General features: G+C 40.7%; 1 protein-coding gene across 4 annotated transcripts in view; it reads left to right on the forward strand.

Moving 5' to 3' along the window:
* ZFAND3 (zinc finger AN1-type containing 3) overlaps positions 1-19,898 on the forward strand; it is a 248,856-nt gene extending 228,958 nt beyond the window's left edge. For all 4 annotated transcript variants that reach the window (XM_048843492.2, XM_048843491.2, XM_048843489.2 and 1 more), the window contains one exon: positions 16,715-19,898. In XM_048843492.2, coding sequence (XP_048699449.1) covers positions 16,715-16,869 — 155 coding nt within the window. In that variant the 3' untranslated portion in view covers positions 16,870-19,898. The remainder of the gene's footprint in view (positions 1-16,714) is intronic.
* The last annotated feature ends 1,020 nt before the right edge of the window (positions 19,899-20,918 follow it).

A 20,918-nucleotide genomic window follows, 5' to 3' on the forward strand; every position in this document is an offset into this window, starting at 1 on the left:
CTTGCATATTACTGAGATCAGACTAACAGGTTTGTAATTGCCCAGATCACTTTTCCCCCCTTTCTTAAGTAGAGGTACTACATTTGCTTTTCTCCAGTTAAATGGTAATATCACCAAATAGACAGATTTATTACAGATCCTGGCTATCAGACTAGCAATCTCAGATTCCAGTTCTTTCAGTATTCTGGGATGGAAATTATCCAGTCCACTGATCTGAGTTGCATTAAAGCGCTTTAAGTTTTTCTTCCATCTCACTTGTGGTAATTTCCATTTCCATTAGCCATTCTGCTTTCATGCACATTTTTCGTTTTATCTTTATTGAAATCCGAGGCAAAGTATTTATTTAGTTTTGGGGCTATACCTAGATTATCTTTAATCTCCTTCCCAAACCTCACTGCATAGCTGCCCAACTTCATCCATCCTTATTCTTTTTTTTATCCAGCTTGACTCTTGGCAATTCTCATTTTATTCCTACCTTTTCTAACCTCCACAATGTAGCTTTATTTGCTGATCATCCCCTTCTTCCATTCCCAATAGACTCTCTGATTACTCCTAATAACCTTTTTAAGGTGGTTATTTATCCAGCTGGGTCTCGAGCCTTTCTCTACAAGTTTTTCCCCCTTGCTTGTGGTGCAAATTTCAGATCATTTTGTATAGTTCATTTGAAGAAATTCCAAACCTCTTCTGCATTTAAGTTGTTGAGCTCTTTAGTCCAGTTGACTTCTTTAACTATTTTCCAAAGTGTCTGGTCTGCCCTTTTGAAATAAAAACTCATAGTTGATGTTTTGATTATCCTTCCATTTAATTTAATCTAAATCAACTTGTGACCACTCGATCCAAGGTTATTTCCTACAACTAGCTCTTCTGTGATGTCTTCACTACTAACCAAAACCATGTCTAAAATCGCATCGCGTCTTGTTGGTTTGGGGCAGTTTGATGAAGAAAACTGTCTGTCACATCCAGGAATAACTGGGCTCTACCAGTATTAGTAGCATTTATTCTCCAGTCTATGTCTGGGAAGTCAGTCTCCCATTTACACAATTCTCAATAGTATTTCTCTTTCTAATATTAGAGGTATCTATCCATATCTAAGTCTGACTCTGAGGGTCAAAAGCAGACTCCTAACACTATACTAATAGAACCTATTTTACAGTCTTTCCCCAAAGTGATTTTGACCCAGACTGACTGTTTTGGCCATTCTGTTACTTTGTATTTCTTTACAGTTTACTGCTTCATTGATTTGACGTGCTATTCCTCCACACACAGCTTTTACCTTTATTCCTCTCTCTCCTAAATAGCACATACCCATCAATACCTGTATTCTAGTCATGAGTGTAATTCTACCATGTTTTTGTAATCCCTATAATATCTGTTTTGAACAGACTTCTTGCATTCATGTGCAAGCGTGTCAGTTGTTTCCCTCTGACCTCATGGCAGCCTTGCACCACTGATGGCTTTTTGCCTATATGTATGGTTGTGTGGGTTGGCTTAGGTCCTATTTGCAAGAGAGGGAAGAAAACAGAGCAAATCAGAAGGGAAACATGCTTCTCTTTCTCACTAGGTTCTTCACCTCTCACTCTCTTACACACCATCAAGGGTATCAGAAGAGACATATTTTCTATCCAGTATGAGAACTGCAAATCAGCAGTACTTCCTAACTATCCTGAGGCTCTGAGGCATAAACTTTCACTTTGCATCATAGATATCATGGCATGATATGCTTGCCATGTGAATCCAGGTTGAGACTTGTTTGCCTGCAGCCTAGTGGTGCTCCAGTCCTAAAGCATGAGTGGGAAGACTCAGAGAAACATTATGATGCATCTTACGCTCTCTGATGTCTTCCCCTTCTGCTGATTTCAGTTCAGTTATCACTTTTGTTGGTAGCTTCTAATAAGCACTCAGTTGAAAAGAACATCTTTAAAAAGACAAGGAAAGGCTAGTTACAGTGATCACAGGCAACTGTGGAATAAACAAGGTCACCAGCCCATCTGTTGGTGCTGTCTGTGTTTCCTGGAACATGTGCGGCTGGCTGTGTGTGTGTGTGTCTGTCCCTCTGTAGAGGCAAATTAACTTGGGATCACTTGATAAGCTCTAAGATGCTTTGCATTAATATCTAGAAACCCTGATTTCCAGCATTAAGGAGTTAGCACCACCACCACCACCCCCCGCCAGTTCTGCTCTTGGAATAGAAATGATAAACATATCACTATCTGTGGCAAAAACTGCCTTGGGCCATTTCTCCTGGAGTTTTAAAAATTATATTAATTTGGATAAAAAGCTTTACCATAATGTGACTCATCTCTCTTCTCAGGGCGAGGTGGATGTGGGGAGGGGTGACAAGATTCCCAGCAAAAGCATGTTGAATGCAAAAGTTTTACCTTTATCCCTAGCACTTACTCAGAGTCCCTGCCATTTATAAAGTTTGGGGAAACAGGAGATTAGTTTGGCTCATTCATTTGCAAAGGTCAATTTTTTGGTGAATTATTGTGATTTGTGGGCTTGTTGGGTTTATTTTTCTTCTTTCTGTAAAATGTCATTAAAAGTGAATGTTGCTGGATTTGTGCAATGAAAGCAGACATTACCAGCACAAAGCAATTCCTACAGAAGAGAGGAAAAAAGGTAATTATAGTTTGTGCAAGGATGGAACTGTCTGGAAGGAGACAATAAAAAATGTCAGCAGAAGAGAATATTTTTTTTAAAATTTAAAGTGACAGTGCGCACAAATTGCATTGGGAGCTTCATTAAGCTGGACTGTAACACAATTTTATTTATTTCCATTGTTGGCTGCTCTTTTAGAGCAGTCTGATGGAGAGTATCGGGAATAAACTGGATCACAATGGCATCTATAGAGCAAGAGTTTCTCAAGTACTCTGTACAAGTCTCTAGAATGTTTGCTTTGTATCTTAGCTATTTCTTCTATTTTTACATTTGTCTTATCTGGTCCATTTTCCTTCACTTGAAAAACCAGCAGATTACGCCTATTTTAGGATTCCCCTAATGTTTAGCTGCTTTAATGCCAATAATATCTTTTAAAACAAATTAAGTCCTCTTTCCCTTTGTAAGGGGGAGAGTTGCATAAACACTCTGCTTTGGGGATTACTGTTACCTTGCTATGAATGATGTCTAACGATCTTAAACAGTACAGCAGCATTCTGTATCCGCAGTAGGAAGTAATCTCTTCTCTGCTGATTATCTGCCCTGACATGCACTATACTGGATAACAGGCCAGTCATTTCCAACCCTGTAGAGTAAGTTTAATTCTTTCTTAGCCATGTAAAGCCCAGGGATGGAGGAGAATGTAAAACAGATCTGTTTTATTCATGGAACACCTGCAGCTTCTCTGCCCTGCCATAGGCTTAATGAAATAAAATGTATTAAGATGCTTTAATATATCTCTCTGTTACAAATTCTGTCTTGGGCAGTGGGTCAGTAGACACAATGTAATCCAGGTATTTTTGCTGATGGAGTATGAACTGCTAATGCTTTCCAACAAACCACTGACTGTAACCACCTCCTGTTACAGACATGTACTTAAAAATGAGCTCTCTGGCCTCCTAGCTGTCCTGAGCTTCTAGGAGTTTCATTCCAGAATGAATCTATATTTTATATGTTTAGAGTTCGAGATTATATATATATATATATATATATATATATATATATTTACATTATCATTCAGCCATGACATTTGTCTCTGTGGATAGGAATTTTCATGTTTGTCAAAAAATTTGCTAGAGCAAAGCTGTTGTGCAAGCTGATTATTGTAGAGGAAGATGTGATCTCTAAATTAGCTAGGACCAGTCCTGTGCCAATTTGGAAATCAGTACAGTGAATACAACTGGGAGCCAGTTTAGGGAGTGGCAGTTGGAACTGTGTGTCTCTGGTAACTTGGTACCAGGCATGATTCATTTTGAAAAAGCTGTAGTTACCTCAGGGCATTTGCCTGCATTCCTCGTTAAAGAGAATTAATAAATTCCAAGGCCAGAAGAGACCATTGTGATCATCTAATCCAATCTTCTGTATAACACAGGCCATAGAACTTCCTCGAAATAATTCCTAAATCCTATCTTTTAGAAAAACATCCCATCTTGATTTAAAAATTGTCTGTAGTGGAGAATCCACCATGACTCTTGGTAAGTTGTTACAATGGTTAATTACTATCACTGTTAAAACTTGATATCTTAGTTCCTCCAGTCTGAATCTTTCTAGTTTCATCTTCGAGCTATTGGAGCATGTTCAATCTTTCTCTACTAGATTGAAGAGTCCTTTATTAAATATTTGTTCCCCAGGTAGGTATTTATAGACTCTAATCAAGTCACCCCTTAACCTGCTCTTCGTTAAGCTAAACAGATGGAGCTCCTTGAGTCTATCACTATAAAGCTTCCCCCAAAAACTGCAGTAGTCAAACCTGAAGGCATGAAAACATGGATCACAATGGCCAGATCAGTATCTGGTGTGATTGGGGTCCAACAGTTTGAGTGCAGATACCTTCAATGGTGGGTGTTGTAATGAGGGTGAGTTCTTCCAAGTACTACTTCTTCCCACCAACATCATCTCAGTCTTGTTAGGGTTCATCTTCAGTCAGCTGTTCTTTATCAGGCACTAATTTTAGCCAAACAAAACTTGGAGGAGATGATGTTAGCATCTGGTAAAGGAGGTATAAAGCTGGGTGTTTTCTATTAGCATAGAACATAAGAACAGCCATACTGGGTCAGACCAGAGGTCCATCTAGCCCAGTATCCTGTCTACTGACAATGGCCAATGCCAGGTGCCCCATAGGGAATGAACAGAACAGGTAATCATCAAGTGATCCATCTCATCGCCCATTCCTAGCTTCTGGCAAACAGAGGCTAGGGACACCATCCCTGTCCATCCTGGCTAATAGCCACTGATGGACCTATCCTCCATTAATGTATCTAGTTCTTTTTTGAACCCTGTTAGTCTTGGCCTTCACAACATAGAATCATAGAATATAAGGGTTGGAAGGGACCCCAGAAGGTCATCTAGTCCAACCCCCTGCCCGAAGCAGGACCAATTCCCAGTTAAATCATCCCAGCCAGGGCTTTGTCAAGCCTGACCTTAAAAACCTCTAAGGAAGGAGATTCTACATCCTCTGGCAAGGAGTTCCACAGGTTGACTGTGCGTTGTATGAAAAAATACTTCCTTTTGTTTTAAACCTGCTGCCTATTAATTTCATTTGGTGACCCCTAGTTCTTGTGTTATAAGAAACTAACACGTCCTTATTTACTTTTTCCAAACCAGTCTTGATTTTATAGACCTCTATCATATCCCCACCTTAGTCATCTCTTTTCCAAGCTGAAAATTCCCAGTCTTACTAATCACTCCTCATTTTGAAGCCGTTCCATACCCCTAATCATTTTTGTTGCCCTTTTCTGAACTTTTTCTAATTCTAATATATCTTTTTTTGAGATGGAGAGACCACATCTGTGTGCAGTATTCAAGGTGTGGGCATACCATAAATTTATATAGAGGCAATATGATATTTTCTGTCTTATCTATCCCTTTCTTAATGATTCCCAACATTCTGTTAGGTTTTTTTTGACTGCCGCTGCACATTGAGTGGATGTTTTCAGAGAATTATCCACAATGACTCCAAGATCTTTCTTGCGTGGTAACAGCTAATTTAGACCCCATCATTTTATATGTACATTGGAAAATATAATCCCAACTATACATGCATTTATCAACATTGAATTTCATCTGCCATTTTGTTGCCTAGTCACCTAGTTTTGTGAGATCCTTTTGTAGCTCTTTGCAGTCTGCTTGGGAATTAACTCTCTTGTATCATCTGCAAATTTTGCCACCTTACTGTTTACCCCTTTTCCCAGATCAGTTATGAATATGTTGAATAGGACTGGTCCCAGTACAGATCCCTGGGGGGGATACCACTATTTGCTGCTCTCCATTCTAAAAACTGACCATTTATTTCTACCCTTTTTTCCCTGTCTTTTAACCAGTTACCAATCCATGAGAGGACCTTCCCTCTATCCCATGACAGTTTACTTTGCTTCAGAGCCTTTGGTGAGGGACCTTTGTCAAAGCCTTTCTGAAAAGCTAAGTACACTATATCCACTGGATCTCCCGTGTCCACGTGCTTGTTGACCCCCTCAAAGGATTCTAGTGGATTGATGAGGCATGATTTCCCTTTACAAAAACCATTTTGACTCTTCCCCAACAAATTATTTTCATCTATGTGTCTGATAATTTTGTTCTTTACTATAGTTTCACACAGTTTGCCCGGTACTGAAGTCAGGCTTACCAGCCTGTAATTGCCAGGATCACCTCTGGAGCCTTTTTTAAAAATTGACGTCATACATTAGTTATCCTCTAGTCATTTGGTACAGAAGCTGATTTAAACAATAGGTTACAAACCACAGTTAGTAGTTCTGCATTTTCACATGCGAGTTCCTTCAGAAATCTTGGGTGAATGCCATCTGGTCTTGGTGACTTATTGTTTATCAGTTTGTTCCAAAACCTTCTCTAATGACCCCTGAATCTGCAACCATTCCTCAGATTTGTCACCTAAAAAGCATGGCTCAGGTGTGGGAATTTCCCTCACAACCTCTGCCTTGGAGCCCACATTGTCTCACTAGCACTCAATGGCTCCATATAGGTACGGAATGGTACAGGGGAGAAAACTAAAACTTGAAGGCCCTTGTGTTGGAGATATAACTGTCCATAATGACACTCTAGCAGGGGTTCTCAAACTTCATTGCACCGTGACTCCCTTCTGACAAAAAAAATTACTTCATGACCCCCAGAGGGGGGACTGAAGCCTGAGCCCACCTGAACCCCACTGCCCTGGGTGGGGAGGCCAAAGCCTGAGCCCCACCGCTCTGGACAAGGGGGCCAAAGCTGAAGCTCAAGGGCTTTAGCCCCAGGCAGGGGGCCTGCAACCTAAGCCCCACCACCCAGGGCTGAAGCCCTCAGGATTTGGATTTGGCCCTGGGCAGTGGGGCTCGGGCTTCAGTCCCGGGCCACAGCAAATCTAAGCCAGTCCTGGCGACCCCATTCAAAGCGGTTCGCAACCCACTTTGGGGTCCCGACCCACAGTTTAAGAACCACTGTTCTATAGGTTCAGACACAGGTTATGCTCATATGGTTCCAAATGCTCCTTTCTAGCAGAACTCAGAGAGTGATGATGGGTAACTACTTCTCTTCTCTGAAGGCCCTCACCTATGGGATCTTGCAGGTGTCCAGATTATCCCCTATTCTCTTCAATATTTACCTGAGACCATATGAAGGTAGAGTGAGAATTCATGGGCTCCAATGCCAATAGAATACTGACACCCAACTATACATCTCAGCCCAGGTCTACACTACAAACTTTTGTTGGTCTACCTATATCAGGGGTGTAATGAGGTGTGATCTCTGACTGACATAGCTGTGCTGGCAGAAGTGCCTAACATGGATGCAGTTATATGAGCAAAACTGCAGTTTTGCCAGTATAGATTATTTCGCCAGGAAGGGATGGTTTTATTATACAGGTACAAAGCATAGTTTTGCTGGCATACACTCTAGGATCACTTTCCTGGTATAGTATCCTGGTATAACTATACCAGCAAAGTGCTCCTAGCATAGACGTGACCTCATTCTCCTATGATACTACCACTACTAAGATTTAACAATTTCTACAAGTTCTCAGTTCCCGGATGAAACAGCAGCTAGCTCAAACACAACCCAGGCAACACAGAAACGATGCTGGTCAGCAGAGGGAAAAGCTTTGAGGAACTAGCTGAGACTCCATCTTCCTGCATCTACCTTTCCATTGAAAGCATACCGTGTACATTCATCAAAGTGGTGCAACGCCCCACAGTACTGTTTGACTATCACATAGCTTGGATAATCAGGTACCATCTGACTCAAACTTCTTTTTACCTCCAGCTTGCTAGGAAACTCTGCCCCTTCCTGCCAGGAGAGGACCTGGCTCAGTCATCCATGCATTAGTCACCTGAAGGCTTGACTACTATAATTCACTATATCTGAAGCTGAATGTGAACACTGTAGAAAGGCCCCAGACAGTACAAAATTCAGCTGCCTGCCTCCTGCATAGTTTTGGTTCATGTGAGTACTTACAGCCCATCCTCTGGACCTGGCACTGGCTCCCAGTCTATTTTTTATGCAATTTAAAGCCTTGGTCCTTATCTTCAAAGAAAATCAGTGGATCAGATCTCAGCTTCACCTAAGAACTGCCAAGAAAGTTGTGCTCCTCTGTAATAACACAGATCACAAAACTCACCACATACTATGTGAGAGCTTGGGGATAAAGCTTCTCAATTGAGGGGCTCCTACTGTGAACCAATTTCCAGCGATTAGATGAATTCAGGGTCTGTCCTACTTTTAGAAAGTGCTTCAAAACCTTCTTTCATAAAGCTTTTCCAGAATACCCCTTCCCCCACCTCTACCCCCAAAAAACAAAGCTAAAAACTCCCAAAAAGCAGTTACTACCCCCAGCCAGCCACAAACACGTCGTCACTCAAAGCAGTTTTCTATAATCCAAAAAGAGAAGAGCCAGGAAATACATAAGTCAAATAGAGACTTTGCTATTGACCTTTTTTTTTTTTTTTTTTTATGAGGAGGAAGTTCAATATTATGTTGATGAGCAGCAGTACAAAACCCTAAGATAAAAAAGAACTGAGACATCTCAGGGCAGTTAGATTCATGCCTGCCAGCCTCTTGGAGAGTGTACTGGAATCTGGTGGCTTATAGTATCAAATGCCCCAGAGAAGTCCCGAAGGATGAAGATGAATGTTTTTCCATTTTAAATGGACAGGAGGCCATCCCCCACCAGAGCAGCAAGTGCTGTCTATGCTGTGCTCTGGATTGGGAGGAGTCCAGAAAGTGCAAAAGAAAGGTGGTACTGGAGACACATTTTTGGCTATCTTCTATACTAGTTTGATGGGGGAAGGATGGGATAACCAGATGACACTACATTTTACATGGTAAAGCTCATTTCCTTCCTCCCTCTGACCCACCCCCCGATAGGAGAGGGGAAGAAAAGTTGTGAAGGGTGGTCAATTGTTGTGGGAAGGGAAAAGGTGCCTTCAAAAGTTTACTTTATTAGTTTTAGGGATTACATGGGACGGAATTGCTGCAGTTTAGCTGTAATGGAGTGTGGTTTTGAGTTAAGTCAAGCGCACCTAGAGTGGCTGAACAATAACTCTTATTCTGTATAAATCTTATTGTGGATAAGAGGGGGAAGAGGTTAAAGAAGGAGTTGGTCTAACGTTTAAGTGTCACGTTTTCAAGAGCTCAGGACCTAGCAGTTCCCATTCATCTCTAGGAACCTAAATGGGAGTGGAGCTGTCTCAAAATCTGGCCCCCGTTGTAAGTGCTGAACATACTTGAAAATCCATTCCTGTATGCTTTAGCAAAGATTGTGTGTGTGACTAAACTTCAGTGCTTCACACTAGAGCAACTCTTGATTTGCAAACTTTTTCTGTGTACTTATGATCTGGACATGCATACAAATGTACTGTCTGCCGATATAAATAGGTCTGTAATTTTGGTCCTTCAAAAGTATTGGTCTTTTTACATTTTGCAGATATTTTAACCTCTGTTTCTACATTTTATGCTTGCACATAATCTTTATATAGAATTCTATGTAAACACACACACATGCACTACTAGAAAATACTGCATTTTGGCATGTAATTCTTGCAGTACCTTCATCTCTAAGGCATCTAGGTATTTTTAGGTTCTGCTTGAACGTCTGTTGATTAGAATTTCAAATCAGCAGGAAAGTAAAATTTCTTGCAAGAGAGGTGAAAGAAGCCAGAACATATGGAGCAGAATTCTGCACAGGAATAAGTCTGTGGCTTTATTAGACCACTTTTGAAGAGGCTCCAAATAGAATATTTGTGAGGAAAAAAGTGTGTTATTAATTAAAATTCAGAAGTGGCATGAGCTGCAAATTCTGGTGGCTTTGAATTTGTGCCTTTTCATTCAGGAATAAAGCTGACAAACGACAGCAGTAGTGTGAAGCTAGGACTGAATTTAAAATGTCAAGCACTCTGACTTTGGCTGTGAATCTTGGCATCGCTTCCATTTACCTATCCAGGGAAGCTTCCCCTTCAAAGGCTGTAGGAGGGTTGATGATGCATACATATTTTGGGCGGGGAGAGTCAACTTTCAGAATGGTTTGTGCATATGGCCACAATCACCGTGCATAACTTTGAAAACTAACAGGTTGCTGTAAGAACCGGTATTTCAGGAGAGAATTGCTCACTTTCGCTTTGACTAGTGAATCAAGTCTGAACATTACTAATGTTTTCAAATTTATGACCCAGAAAATATTGTTACAGTTTTTATAGCATTTTACAGTCAGGTATTTTGTCAGCTTAAGCTAATGAGGTTTTTGCAGTTCTGTGAATTGAGGTGTTTGGAAATACTAAAATAAAACCCCACTAAAGTGGAATTTGGGGTTTTGTCTTAACTTCGGTGGATGAGTCTACAACTCAGCACATTTGCTATGAAAACTTCAGGGTAAGTCTGAACATTTCTGATTTCTACAAAAACTAAAGCTTAAAAGTGCTGAAAGTTGAGCAGTTATTCCAGGGTAGTTAGGTCAATGTGCAATTGCTTTTTTGCTAATTTAGGCTTAATCTTTGAGATGGGGCATTGTCTTCAATATCTTTAAATCACCATGCAAATTACGGCACTACATAAATATTTAATAAGAATAATCTTTGTTGACACTTGTACTTGAGCAATTTTTCTTTCTCTTGCTAGCTTCTCAAGACATGCTCATATCCCAAAAAAAAAGGGTTTTGTCATGACAGGTTTTTGGATTCTTAAACACAGGGATTGGCATTTGGAAATGTTTTCTCCCTTTCTGTTTAACATGGTAGTTAGTCACTGAATTCCTCATATAGATATTTATCAGGAATATCCTTGAACTTCTCCAGTGGACTCTACTACTGGAAGATTGAGGTCTACAGATCTGCCAAAAACCTGTAAGAGAATACCCAGTCCTTCTTGCTGTAGCTTTCAGTTGCTGGCTTGCAATGAGGGTAAAACTGTTGGCTTGCAGTAACACCTACAACACCTACTCTGCAAAAAGGGGCATGTTCCAGGACCATATTTCCTTCCATTGAGTTATCGTGACAAGAAAAGGAATTGAACTGAATTGATGCCATTTGAGGGAATTAAGAACCCTCCAAAACTCCATCCTGACTTTTTCCTAGTGAATTACTATGCAATGTATTTTAATTGTTTCTAATGCTTCATGTATTACTTTGCTGGTATTTTTAGCAGCTAGCTGCTTTCAAAACTCAGAAGTCAAAACGTCAAGAAGAATTAAATGTAGGTTTTTTTAGCACTTTGGTGGAAGCTCTCAATAGTTATTGTTCCATATTCCTGTCTAGTGATGTGAACAGCTTCTTACCTAACAGGGACTCAGCAGCATTTCACTTTCACACAGAGTAAGAACAGAAGTCTGATGTGCTCTCCCATCTTAGGTACATAGAGCTGCTTTAGTGACCTCCAGCTGAAATGTGCTTTCTCCAGCAGAGTCCTCAGGAAGAATGAAAAATGAAGGGCAGACTTCACAGCTGTTCTTTGCTGCCTTATAGACTTTCTTTGAATGATGCTTCCACCATTTTCAAGATCACTTGAAATGGCATGAGTACTCTAGAGAGAGATGTTACACCAGGTGCAGTCCTAGCTCTCAGTGTCCCATTGAAGTTCTAATTAATGTAGCAGAAGCCTCGTTTTGATGAATTCCAGAGAATAGCTCCTTACTGCACTTATAAGTAGGGCCCTACCAAATTCATGGCCATGAAAAACGCGTCACGCACCATGGAATCTGGTCTGCCCCCGCGAAATCTTGTCTGTTGCGATTTTTACTTCATACTATACAGATTTCACAGAGGAGACCAGCATTTCTCAAATTGGGGGTCTTGACCCAAAAGGGAGTTGCAGAGGATCGTGGTGCTGCCTTCAGAGCAGGGGGGCCAGAGAGCGGCCGCTATTGGCCAGGTGCCAAGCTCTGAAAGTAGCACCCTGCCAGCAGCAGCACATAAGTAAGGGTGGCATGGTATTGTATTGCCACCCTTACTTCTGTGCTGTGGCTCTACCTTCAGAGCGGGGCTCCTGGCCAGCAGCCACAACTCTCCAGGTGCCCAGCTCTGAAGGCAGTGCCACCGCCCGCAGTAGGGCAGAAGTAAGGGGAGCAGTACCGCAACCCCTCCTACAATAACCTTGTGACCTTCCCACAACTCATTTTTGGGTCAGGCCCCCTACAATTACACCACTGTGAAATTTCAGATTTAAATAGCTGAAATCATGAAATTTATGATTTTTTTAAAATCCTATGACCATGAAAGTGTCCAAAACGGACCATGAATTTGGTAGGGCCCTACCTATAAGGTATAAATGCCTCAGTACATCTTTCCACAATGCTGCATTAGATGAATGTAGTGTAGAGAGCACAGTACATAGCCTATTCCTGACATGAAGTGTAGCACATTGAGATCTGCCACCCGGAGCTGAAATCGTTCGTTTTGCTGTATTTTTGCTATGACTCTGCTTTTGCTAAACTAGCCTTAGCTGACAGATATTTTTCCCCAGCAAGAAGTTTTTTGCTTGTTAAAGTGGACTAGCAAAGGTACTTCTGCATTTCTGTACTATCCTTTAGGAGAGACAACCCATATCCAGTATCTTTCAGTAATGAACTTAACAGTAAATATACCACAAGAGCTCATTAATCTAACTCTGCTTTCTAACCAAGAGGGAGCTCCTGTTTCTCAGGAAATGGTTTCATCTCTAAATCTGAACTGGTTTTAAGGATAAGAGTAGAGATAAACATATTGGCCTTCTCTCCTAGTGCAATAAATTAATAATGTAATTGCTGTCAAAGTTGATGAGCCTGGGACTGGAATGGGCACTCCCACACACAACCGACTACGTAGTGCCCACCCTGATTCCCAAGGCTAGTGAAGCAGGGAGAGAATACAGAAGCAATAATACAACTGTGAACTAGTGAAAAATTCTTCAGAACTATGTTGTTATACAACCTAGCTTCGATAGGCTGATGCATGGCTCATTTAAGTTCTTAGGGACTTTTGATAATGTTATCCTTTACCTATCTAAAAAGCCCAATGCATAATGTAAAAGAAAAGCTAATAATATAAAAACTTGTCTTAAGTAAAATGTTAAAAATCCTGTATTGGATATTGGTTTTTTAATGATGGGATTTTTTTTTATGAATTCAGTTGTAGGCATTATCACTATTCTGTTTGAACAGTCTGTAAATTTTCCAGTTTTTAAGGCATTGTTCTCACTTGCACATATTTATAAAAAGCAAAAGCCCCGGCAATAAGAGATAGCTGAAAATAGTTTAGATCATTCACTGGCCCACTAGAATAGTGAGACTCTAAATTAACAGAATCCACCCAAGAAAAGCATCTGGATACCTTTTGTGGACAGATTGATGAATTTCTGTTCAGTGTGCAGTTGTAGTTTTTTTTAAAAAACATGTTAGGAGACATGAGGATTGAATGGAAGAATAATAGATAAAATATTGATGGAATATCTTTATGTAGGATACTGTGTAAATTACTGCTCACCTCGTCTAAGAAAGGATGTTGCAGCATGAGCGGGGTCTCAGAAAAGGGTGGTGAGAATGATTGGGGCTTAGAAAAACTGATATGTGGAGCATGAAAATAATGGGATTGTTTACCTTAGGAGGAGACAAAATAAGATAGGACATGATAGTTACATAAAACAATGGTCTAGAGCAGTGGTCTCCAAACTTTTTGGATCGCGCATCCCCCAGGGCCAGCTCTAGGGAAGCGAAAAAAAAAAAAAAAGAATGGCTGCTGGCGTGCGGCCAAAGATGGGGCAGGGAGAGCTGAGCAGCCGCCAGCGTGCCACTGAGGAATCAAAGGTCCAGGAGCACAGCCGCCAAAGTGACGGGGGCGTTCCGGCGGTGCTCCTCCTGCTGTGCACCTCACTTTGGAGACCACTGGTCTAGAGAAGATAGAGTGAAAGCTTCTGTTCTCCCTGCTTCATATCACAAGAACAAGGAGACAGTCAATGAAGCTGAAATGTGACAAATTCAAAACTGATAAAAGGAAATACATTTTCACACAATGCATAATTAGACTCTGGAACTCACTGCCACAGAATGTCATTGAAACCAAGAGTTTTAGCAAGATTCAAAGAAGGATTGGACATTTATATGGATAGCAAGAATATCCAGACTTGTTAGCTAATGATGATATAAAAAGAAGTGGAAAGGATATGAAACCTCATATTGCAGGGTTTAAGGCAATTTCTAACAGGGATTAGGATGAAACTGTCATGGTGGGCAGATTATACCATATCTGTTAATGCATGGTTTCTTGCACTTTCCTGTAAAACATCTGATGCTTGCCACTTTCAGAGACAGGATACTGGACTAGATGGACCTCAGGTCTGATGCAATATGGCAGTTGCTATATTCCTATGCCATCCAATTGGTATTGGTTCAGCAGGCTGATGTCCTATTTTCAACAAATGGAGAAAGGAAATGCCAATCTCAGTTGGAGATGTTCCCTACCCCAGAATGTACACAAGAGAATCAGGCAAGTAGCCTGTTAAGTTGATACCCAAGGGCATTCTTACTTAAACCATCTTTACCATCTGACCTTGGAAGTGCCTGGTACTTCCTGCATATGTCTGCTGTGGATCAGCAGTTGAGAATAAATAGGGAAAGGGATAAAGGTTTTATATCCTAATTTAGCTGAATCATTGTCTGTTTTGTTAAATAAGATACCTTAAGTAAAGGAAACTCCATTTTTGTTGCTGGTATCCCAAGAATACATGCTCTGCACAAGGTAAGGGTGTGAAATATAGCGATGTGAACTAATGTAAATGTAAAAAATGTAGCAGGTGTCATCGAAACTGCAAGCCAAAATAAATCCATTCTGTCTTCAAGTTAGTTTTGCAAAAATAATCCCTCATGAGATTTTTTTTTTGTATCGGTTTTCTTAAGGATCTTACCAATGTAAAGGTAATCTATTGGTTCTTTCATTTCTATAGTGGTGTCTTGTAATATAGGTTTACAGCAGCGGTTCTCAAACTGTGGGTTGTGACACCATTTTAATGGGGTCGCCAGGGCTGGCTTAGACTTACTGGGGTCTGGGGTTGAATCCCGAGCCCCACCACCTGGGGCCAAAGCTCAAGCGCTTCAGCCCTGGGTGGCGGGGCTTCAGCTTTGGCCCCCCTTCCTGGAGTGGTGGGGCTTGGGCTTTGCCCCCACCCCAACCTGGGGCAGCATGGCTCATGTGGGCTCAGGCTTTGGTCCCCCCTTCTGGGGTCGTGTAGTAATCTTTGTTGTCAGAAGGGGGTCATGGTGCAATGAAGTTTGAGAACCCCTGTTTTAGAAGCTTGAAATAATTGTTGTTTTAATCCGTTCTGATTGCTTATGGAGAGGCACTAGCTAAGTGTTCTGTGGGAGGCAGAATGATGTCCTTTGAGCTATCATGCAGGAGGGATATTGTTGGCATACATTATATTGTACTACTTTTCAAATGCAGTGGATTATGCCATCCTGGTAGCTGTGTGCTGCTGTTCTGCCATACTGTATCAGCCTACTACTACTTACCATCATACAGCACTTTTCACTTGCAAAGGCCTTTAGAAACACTACTTACAATGTCCCTGTGAGGTAATTATTATCCTCATTTTACTGATAGGGAAATGGACGCAGAGAGGAGATTTGTTCAAAGTTACCAAGTATCTGTGTCAGAGACGGGATCTGAAGTCAAGACTTTTATACTCACTCTGATGTTCAGCCCACATCCCGAGATGAGAGTTCGGTTTCCAGTCTCTCCCTAGATTGAAAAAGACTAGGTGCTGAAGAGGCTTTATTCTTCCCCTTTGGGGGGAAAAAAGGCTGCCTTTTATCATTGAAGTGCAGGGCTCTGGATGCCTGAATGGTATTAAGTAGCTGGGAGAGGAAGGAAGGGAGAGAGAAGACTGACCCACAGTCAGAAGGATAATGGCATGACATAGCATCGTGAGGAAGGGAATCCTCTGGGTTCTGACAGAGAGTGAGGACACCCTCAAAAAGAGAATGGCATTCAGTACAAATAGACTGGGGAAATCTGGGTTCTTTTTCCAGCTCAGTCACAGGGTTGGTGGTGCTAACAGAGTCAACATTTTTAAAATAACTTCTGATTTTGAGTGCCATGGTATTTGGGTCCCCAAACTGTGACACCATGGACAGCATGCTCAGCACCCACAACTCCAAAAGAAGTCAAAGGAAGCTGAAGGTGTTCAATGCCTCTGAAAATCAGACCCTAGATATTTCCAGCTGGGCATCCAAAATCAGAGACTAATTTAGAAAATGTTGGTTTTACTCTGTCTCATCTGTAAAATAGGAAACTTCCTTCCTCACAGAGGGGTGGGTTGCAAGAATAAATTACTAATATATGACTCCAACTCAGATATGCCATAGAAAATTTCTGTAAATGTAGGTGTAAATTATGTTGTCTCCCATTGAATGTGTATGATACAAAACAGCATGGAATTTAAAGTTGTTCATACCAATATTTGTGACAATATCATGAAAACAAATGAAAACGTGAAGTTTTCATTGATCTTGAAACCCCACTAATCCCCAGCATAATGCTGTTCTCCTGGGTGACATAGGATTCAGCCATTTCAAGGGAGTCCTTAACACAACACATTCTTTCCTTCTCCTTGGCAGGTTATGTGTTCTGTATGTTACATCGCCTGCCCGAACAACATGACTGCACGTTTGACCACATGGGACGTGGGCGCGAGGAAGCCATTATGAAAATGGTGAAACTGGACCGGAAAGTAGGGAGATCATGCCAGCGCATCGGCGAAGGGTGTTCCTGAGTGCGAGACTCTGCAACCAAATGCTGTTCTTAGTTCACTAATGTTAGCCTTATTTAGGACAAAGTCAGCCAGACACCTTGTACTGGGCAAGTTTCAGACTACAGCCAATCAGTTTCCTTTCTTTAGCCAACCGTCCTGGTACTGTAGTTTAGGGGTTGATGGTGGTTGAAATTGATTTCTGGCTGGTTACAAAGGTGCCTGCTAGCCAATGTATAAAATTAAAACATGAAGAAATATTTTTTTGAGCATGGCTAGTGGATTTAAAACACAACAAAACAAAAAATCCAAAGGCTTCTGTTATTGCTGGAGTCAAACTCTAAAAGCCTTATGCTGGAAACCTTCCAGCTGCAGAGTTAAAATAAATAGCTGAGTAGAAGCTGGTGTAAAAGTTTGCTATGCACACGGCTTTCAGACAAACTGTGTTTAATGTGCAGCCTTTCACCTCTTCACTTCTAGTAAATCCTGAAGAGGTGAAACTCCACTAAAAGCAGCAGTGGTAGCTGCTAAGCCCGGAAGACCTGACTGGTCATCCGTGCCTTCATCACGTGTGGCTCTTGAGGTTAGGCAATGTCACCAGCATCAGGGATTCTGTTGGGGAGGGAACATCTTTCTGATTCTTCCCAGGAAGCCAAAAAGAGAGGAGGACAGAGATTCTTATGAAAAAAATTTATATCTAACTTGCTGCAGAGATCCTGTTTTTCTTCATTTAAATTATGGTGATCTCATTTTAAAGCTGGTTCCATCCTAGAGCAGTAAACAGTGTATATTCTCTACATGGCATCCATAGAATTTCTAAGCGTTGTTTGACCAGATTCCACGGTTGTTATGTATGCTGACCAGTGCTGCCATTCCCACCGGCCGAAACCTGATTGGCTCTTGTTTGCCTTTTGCTAAGTGCAGGTATCTGATAATTGATCAAATAAGGCTAATTCACAGCACAGTAGCCAAGGCTGGATTCTACAGACTGACTTTCTGTAGCTAGACATATATATTGGGGGGGGAAAGGACATATTGTAGCAAACAGAATTCAGTAACAGTATTGGGGAACAACCAGGAAAGCATCCCTCATCAGCTTGAGTTTTAACAAGATAATCAAATGGGCTATGTCAGCCTTGTTTCTATGCAGCTCGATGCTCTCATGAAAATCTCTGCCCGCATATATTGCAAAGCAAGTGAATGTGAAATGCATTACATGGAATAGAAAACTTTGGATCTGTTGTTTAGACTTATGCGCGCTTTCACACTGAGCCACATAGAGCTGAACTGCACAGATCTTGTTAGTTTGTAGCAGAAAAAAAAAAGAGAGAGAAAAAAAAATCAGCATGTCTCCTGCTGCAGACAAAGTTTATGCAGGTCAAGAGGATTCATGCTGATTTGTCTCAGTAGTCCTATGTGGATATGGTTCCCTGACCCAAGTTAGTAAAGCATTAACAATCAGGTAGTTTAGTAGAAAAACTGGGATGGGGGGGAGGATTTTGTATAGTTTTGAAAAATTGGGCTTGTGTAAAACTTCCAAGGGGTGAAGTAGCATATTGTCACTCCAATAATGGTGTGTGGGGAAAGAGAGCTTAAATAAGTCCTCCTTTTTTCTGCATGTGTTAAAGGTAAATAATTTCATACATGCCAAATTAATTTTTAGTTTGGTAGCCAGATCAAACCATTTGATGAGACATTTTTTTAAAAATACACTCAGCATCAGACTGTATTAGTGTGATTTAATCATGAAGTAAATCAGAAATGTTCCATCATTTGTAAAATGCAAGCTATGTAAACCAAACTATTTTTTTATTATTCAAGGTTATGGAATCAGCAACAAAATTTCCAGCTGTATTTTCAGGAAATGGTCCCACTCCATCCTGGTGACAAGGCAATCTGAGGATATTTTTAACACTTGCCATGAAGAGTTTAAAAACCATGGATTTCAGCTGTTGCTGAGATACGCACTTTCTTTTCCTCTAAAATCATAGCATAGTCTTTGGTGGACATTCTGATTGACACACAAGACTCCTCCGCATTAATACTGATGATGCTGTTTATCCCTCCTACTCCTTTAACCCTGTTATAAATGCACAGTTGGTTTCAAGGTGGCTCTTAAGAGAACACTACTCAAAGTTCATGTGGATTATGGGCAATATTCACTTTAAAAAAAAAAGTGGGGGGAGGGGTTGTTCCTTCTGCAGTATCTGTTCTGTGAAGTTTGTTAAACGTAAAGAAAGCTTAAGTTCTTGTATCTTTAAAGAAAATCTTATTTAACCCTTTTGTGTTCTAGATTTACTTACACATGTAGCCTAGTGCTCAGTTTTAGTTTAACATTGTGAAAATATTAAAAGACTCTTGTAACTTTATTCTTTTTCCTCCTGCTAAAAAAAAAAAAATTAAACCAATCAGACTAAAGTTTGAATTCCTCTCTGACTATTCCAGCAGGTCATGTTGATCTGCACTGTTTCTGCTGTTTATGAAATGTGAATGGGGGGGGGGGGGAACCTCAGCACTGGGCCAGTGATTTCAAATTGTGTTTAAAGTTGGTGGGAAGTGGGTAGTATTTTCTGCCAGTCATTGGAGCTAGCACTTCTGCAGAGTTCAAGTTTAGCAATTTCTTTTGTAAGCAACTCTAGTTTAACCTCACAAAACTTTATTTCCTAATATTGAGATTACAGTAGATTTGTCACTTTTATCAAACAAGTTTCTTTGCTCTTAAGTCCTATGCATATGGTACTGCACACTGCTACAGAGGTATGAGAAGTAAAGAATGTCCTCTAAAGTAAATGTATTTTGACTGATTCTTCACCTGCAGTAGCTGTATGCTGAATGTAAAGTTCCATAGTTATGAGATGTTCAAAATTGGTAATTAGGAGCTAAACTATATAGATTAGATCTTACAATGCCAATAACAATGGAATGTGTTGAACAAGGAGACAAAGTCAAACTGGTACTATTTAAATTCAATTTGGAATTGAAATTATGCCTGAATCATGGGACATGTACCCCTATTTTTTCCTGAAATGAACACTGTACTTTCAAAGATAAAATTGTGTATTGTGGTTCTTGCACACCACTTCAGTAGTATAGCAAGGTTAGTCACACTTAGAGATATCCCAGCTGCTGTTGGTGTAGCTCCAAGGATTGAGCCAAGATTTCAGAAAAAGAGGGAGATCTCTCAGCTAGGATGAGCAGTCTTGAGCCCTAAGTCCAAAATCCTTTCTTGCTCTGTATCTGCAATTGTCTGACTTGCAACAATAAAGCTTTTTTAATTACAGAAAATGAATTTAGCGCTGTGAAAGTGCTAGCATCATGCAAGTGTACACATGCAATTATACTTCAGTCTGAAGGTGTAACAGTCCCCTGGTGCTGTATCCTCAGAGCCAGTCAAAAATTCAATTTTAATTTTTCTGATGACAAAATTGGGTGATTATTTCTTGTGAAAAGTTTGTCAGTTTTTTGACCAACTCCAATCCTCTGAACCCTATTTTGACGTTGTGCTAAAGTGAGCTGACTTTGTGGCACAAACTAAATTATGGAGAATGAGAACAATCATCTCTCTCTCTTTCATGTGAATGATTTGTGCCTACCTCTCCAAGGGTGAAAGGTACATGCACTCAAACCCAGTTCTCTGCCTTGCAATGTTTATTTTTAATAATGGTCTCCCAAAAGGAAGAAAACGGGAATCTGTTATAAAATGCAAATTTTATAATGGATTCCAGATGCTCCATCAGCAAAATCATTAACAGTACCCAGACAGCATGGTCCTTGGTACATTATTAAATACATACAGCCATAAATCAATGCTCCTTTGTCACTGGGTATATTAACTGAAATTGCCACTCAGTACAGTAAAAAAATGGAGAGAAGCTCAAACTAGAGCGTCAGGAGGTCTGGGATAGAACAAATCTTTAGAGCAGTGGTTTTCAACCTTTTTTCATTTGTGGACCCCTAAAAATTTTTGAATGGAGGTGTGCACTCCCAGGAATCATAGAATAACAGAGTTGGAAGGGACCTCTGGAGGCCATCTAGTCCAACCCCCTGCTCGAAGCAGGACCAATTCCCAGTTA

The sequence above is a fragment of the Caretta caretta genome, chromosome 3 (assembly GCF_965140235.1).
Source record: "Caretta caretta isolate rCarCar2 chromosome 3, rCarCar1.hap1, whole genome shotgun sequence".
NCBI classification, from domain to species: Eukaryota; Metazoa; Chordata; order Testudines; family Cheloniidae; genus Caretta; species Caretta caretta.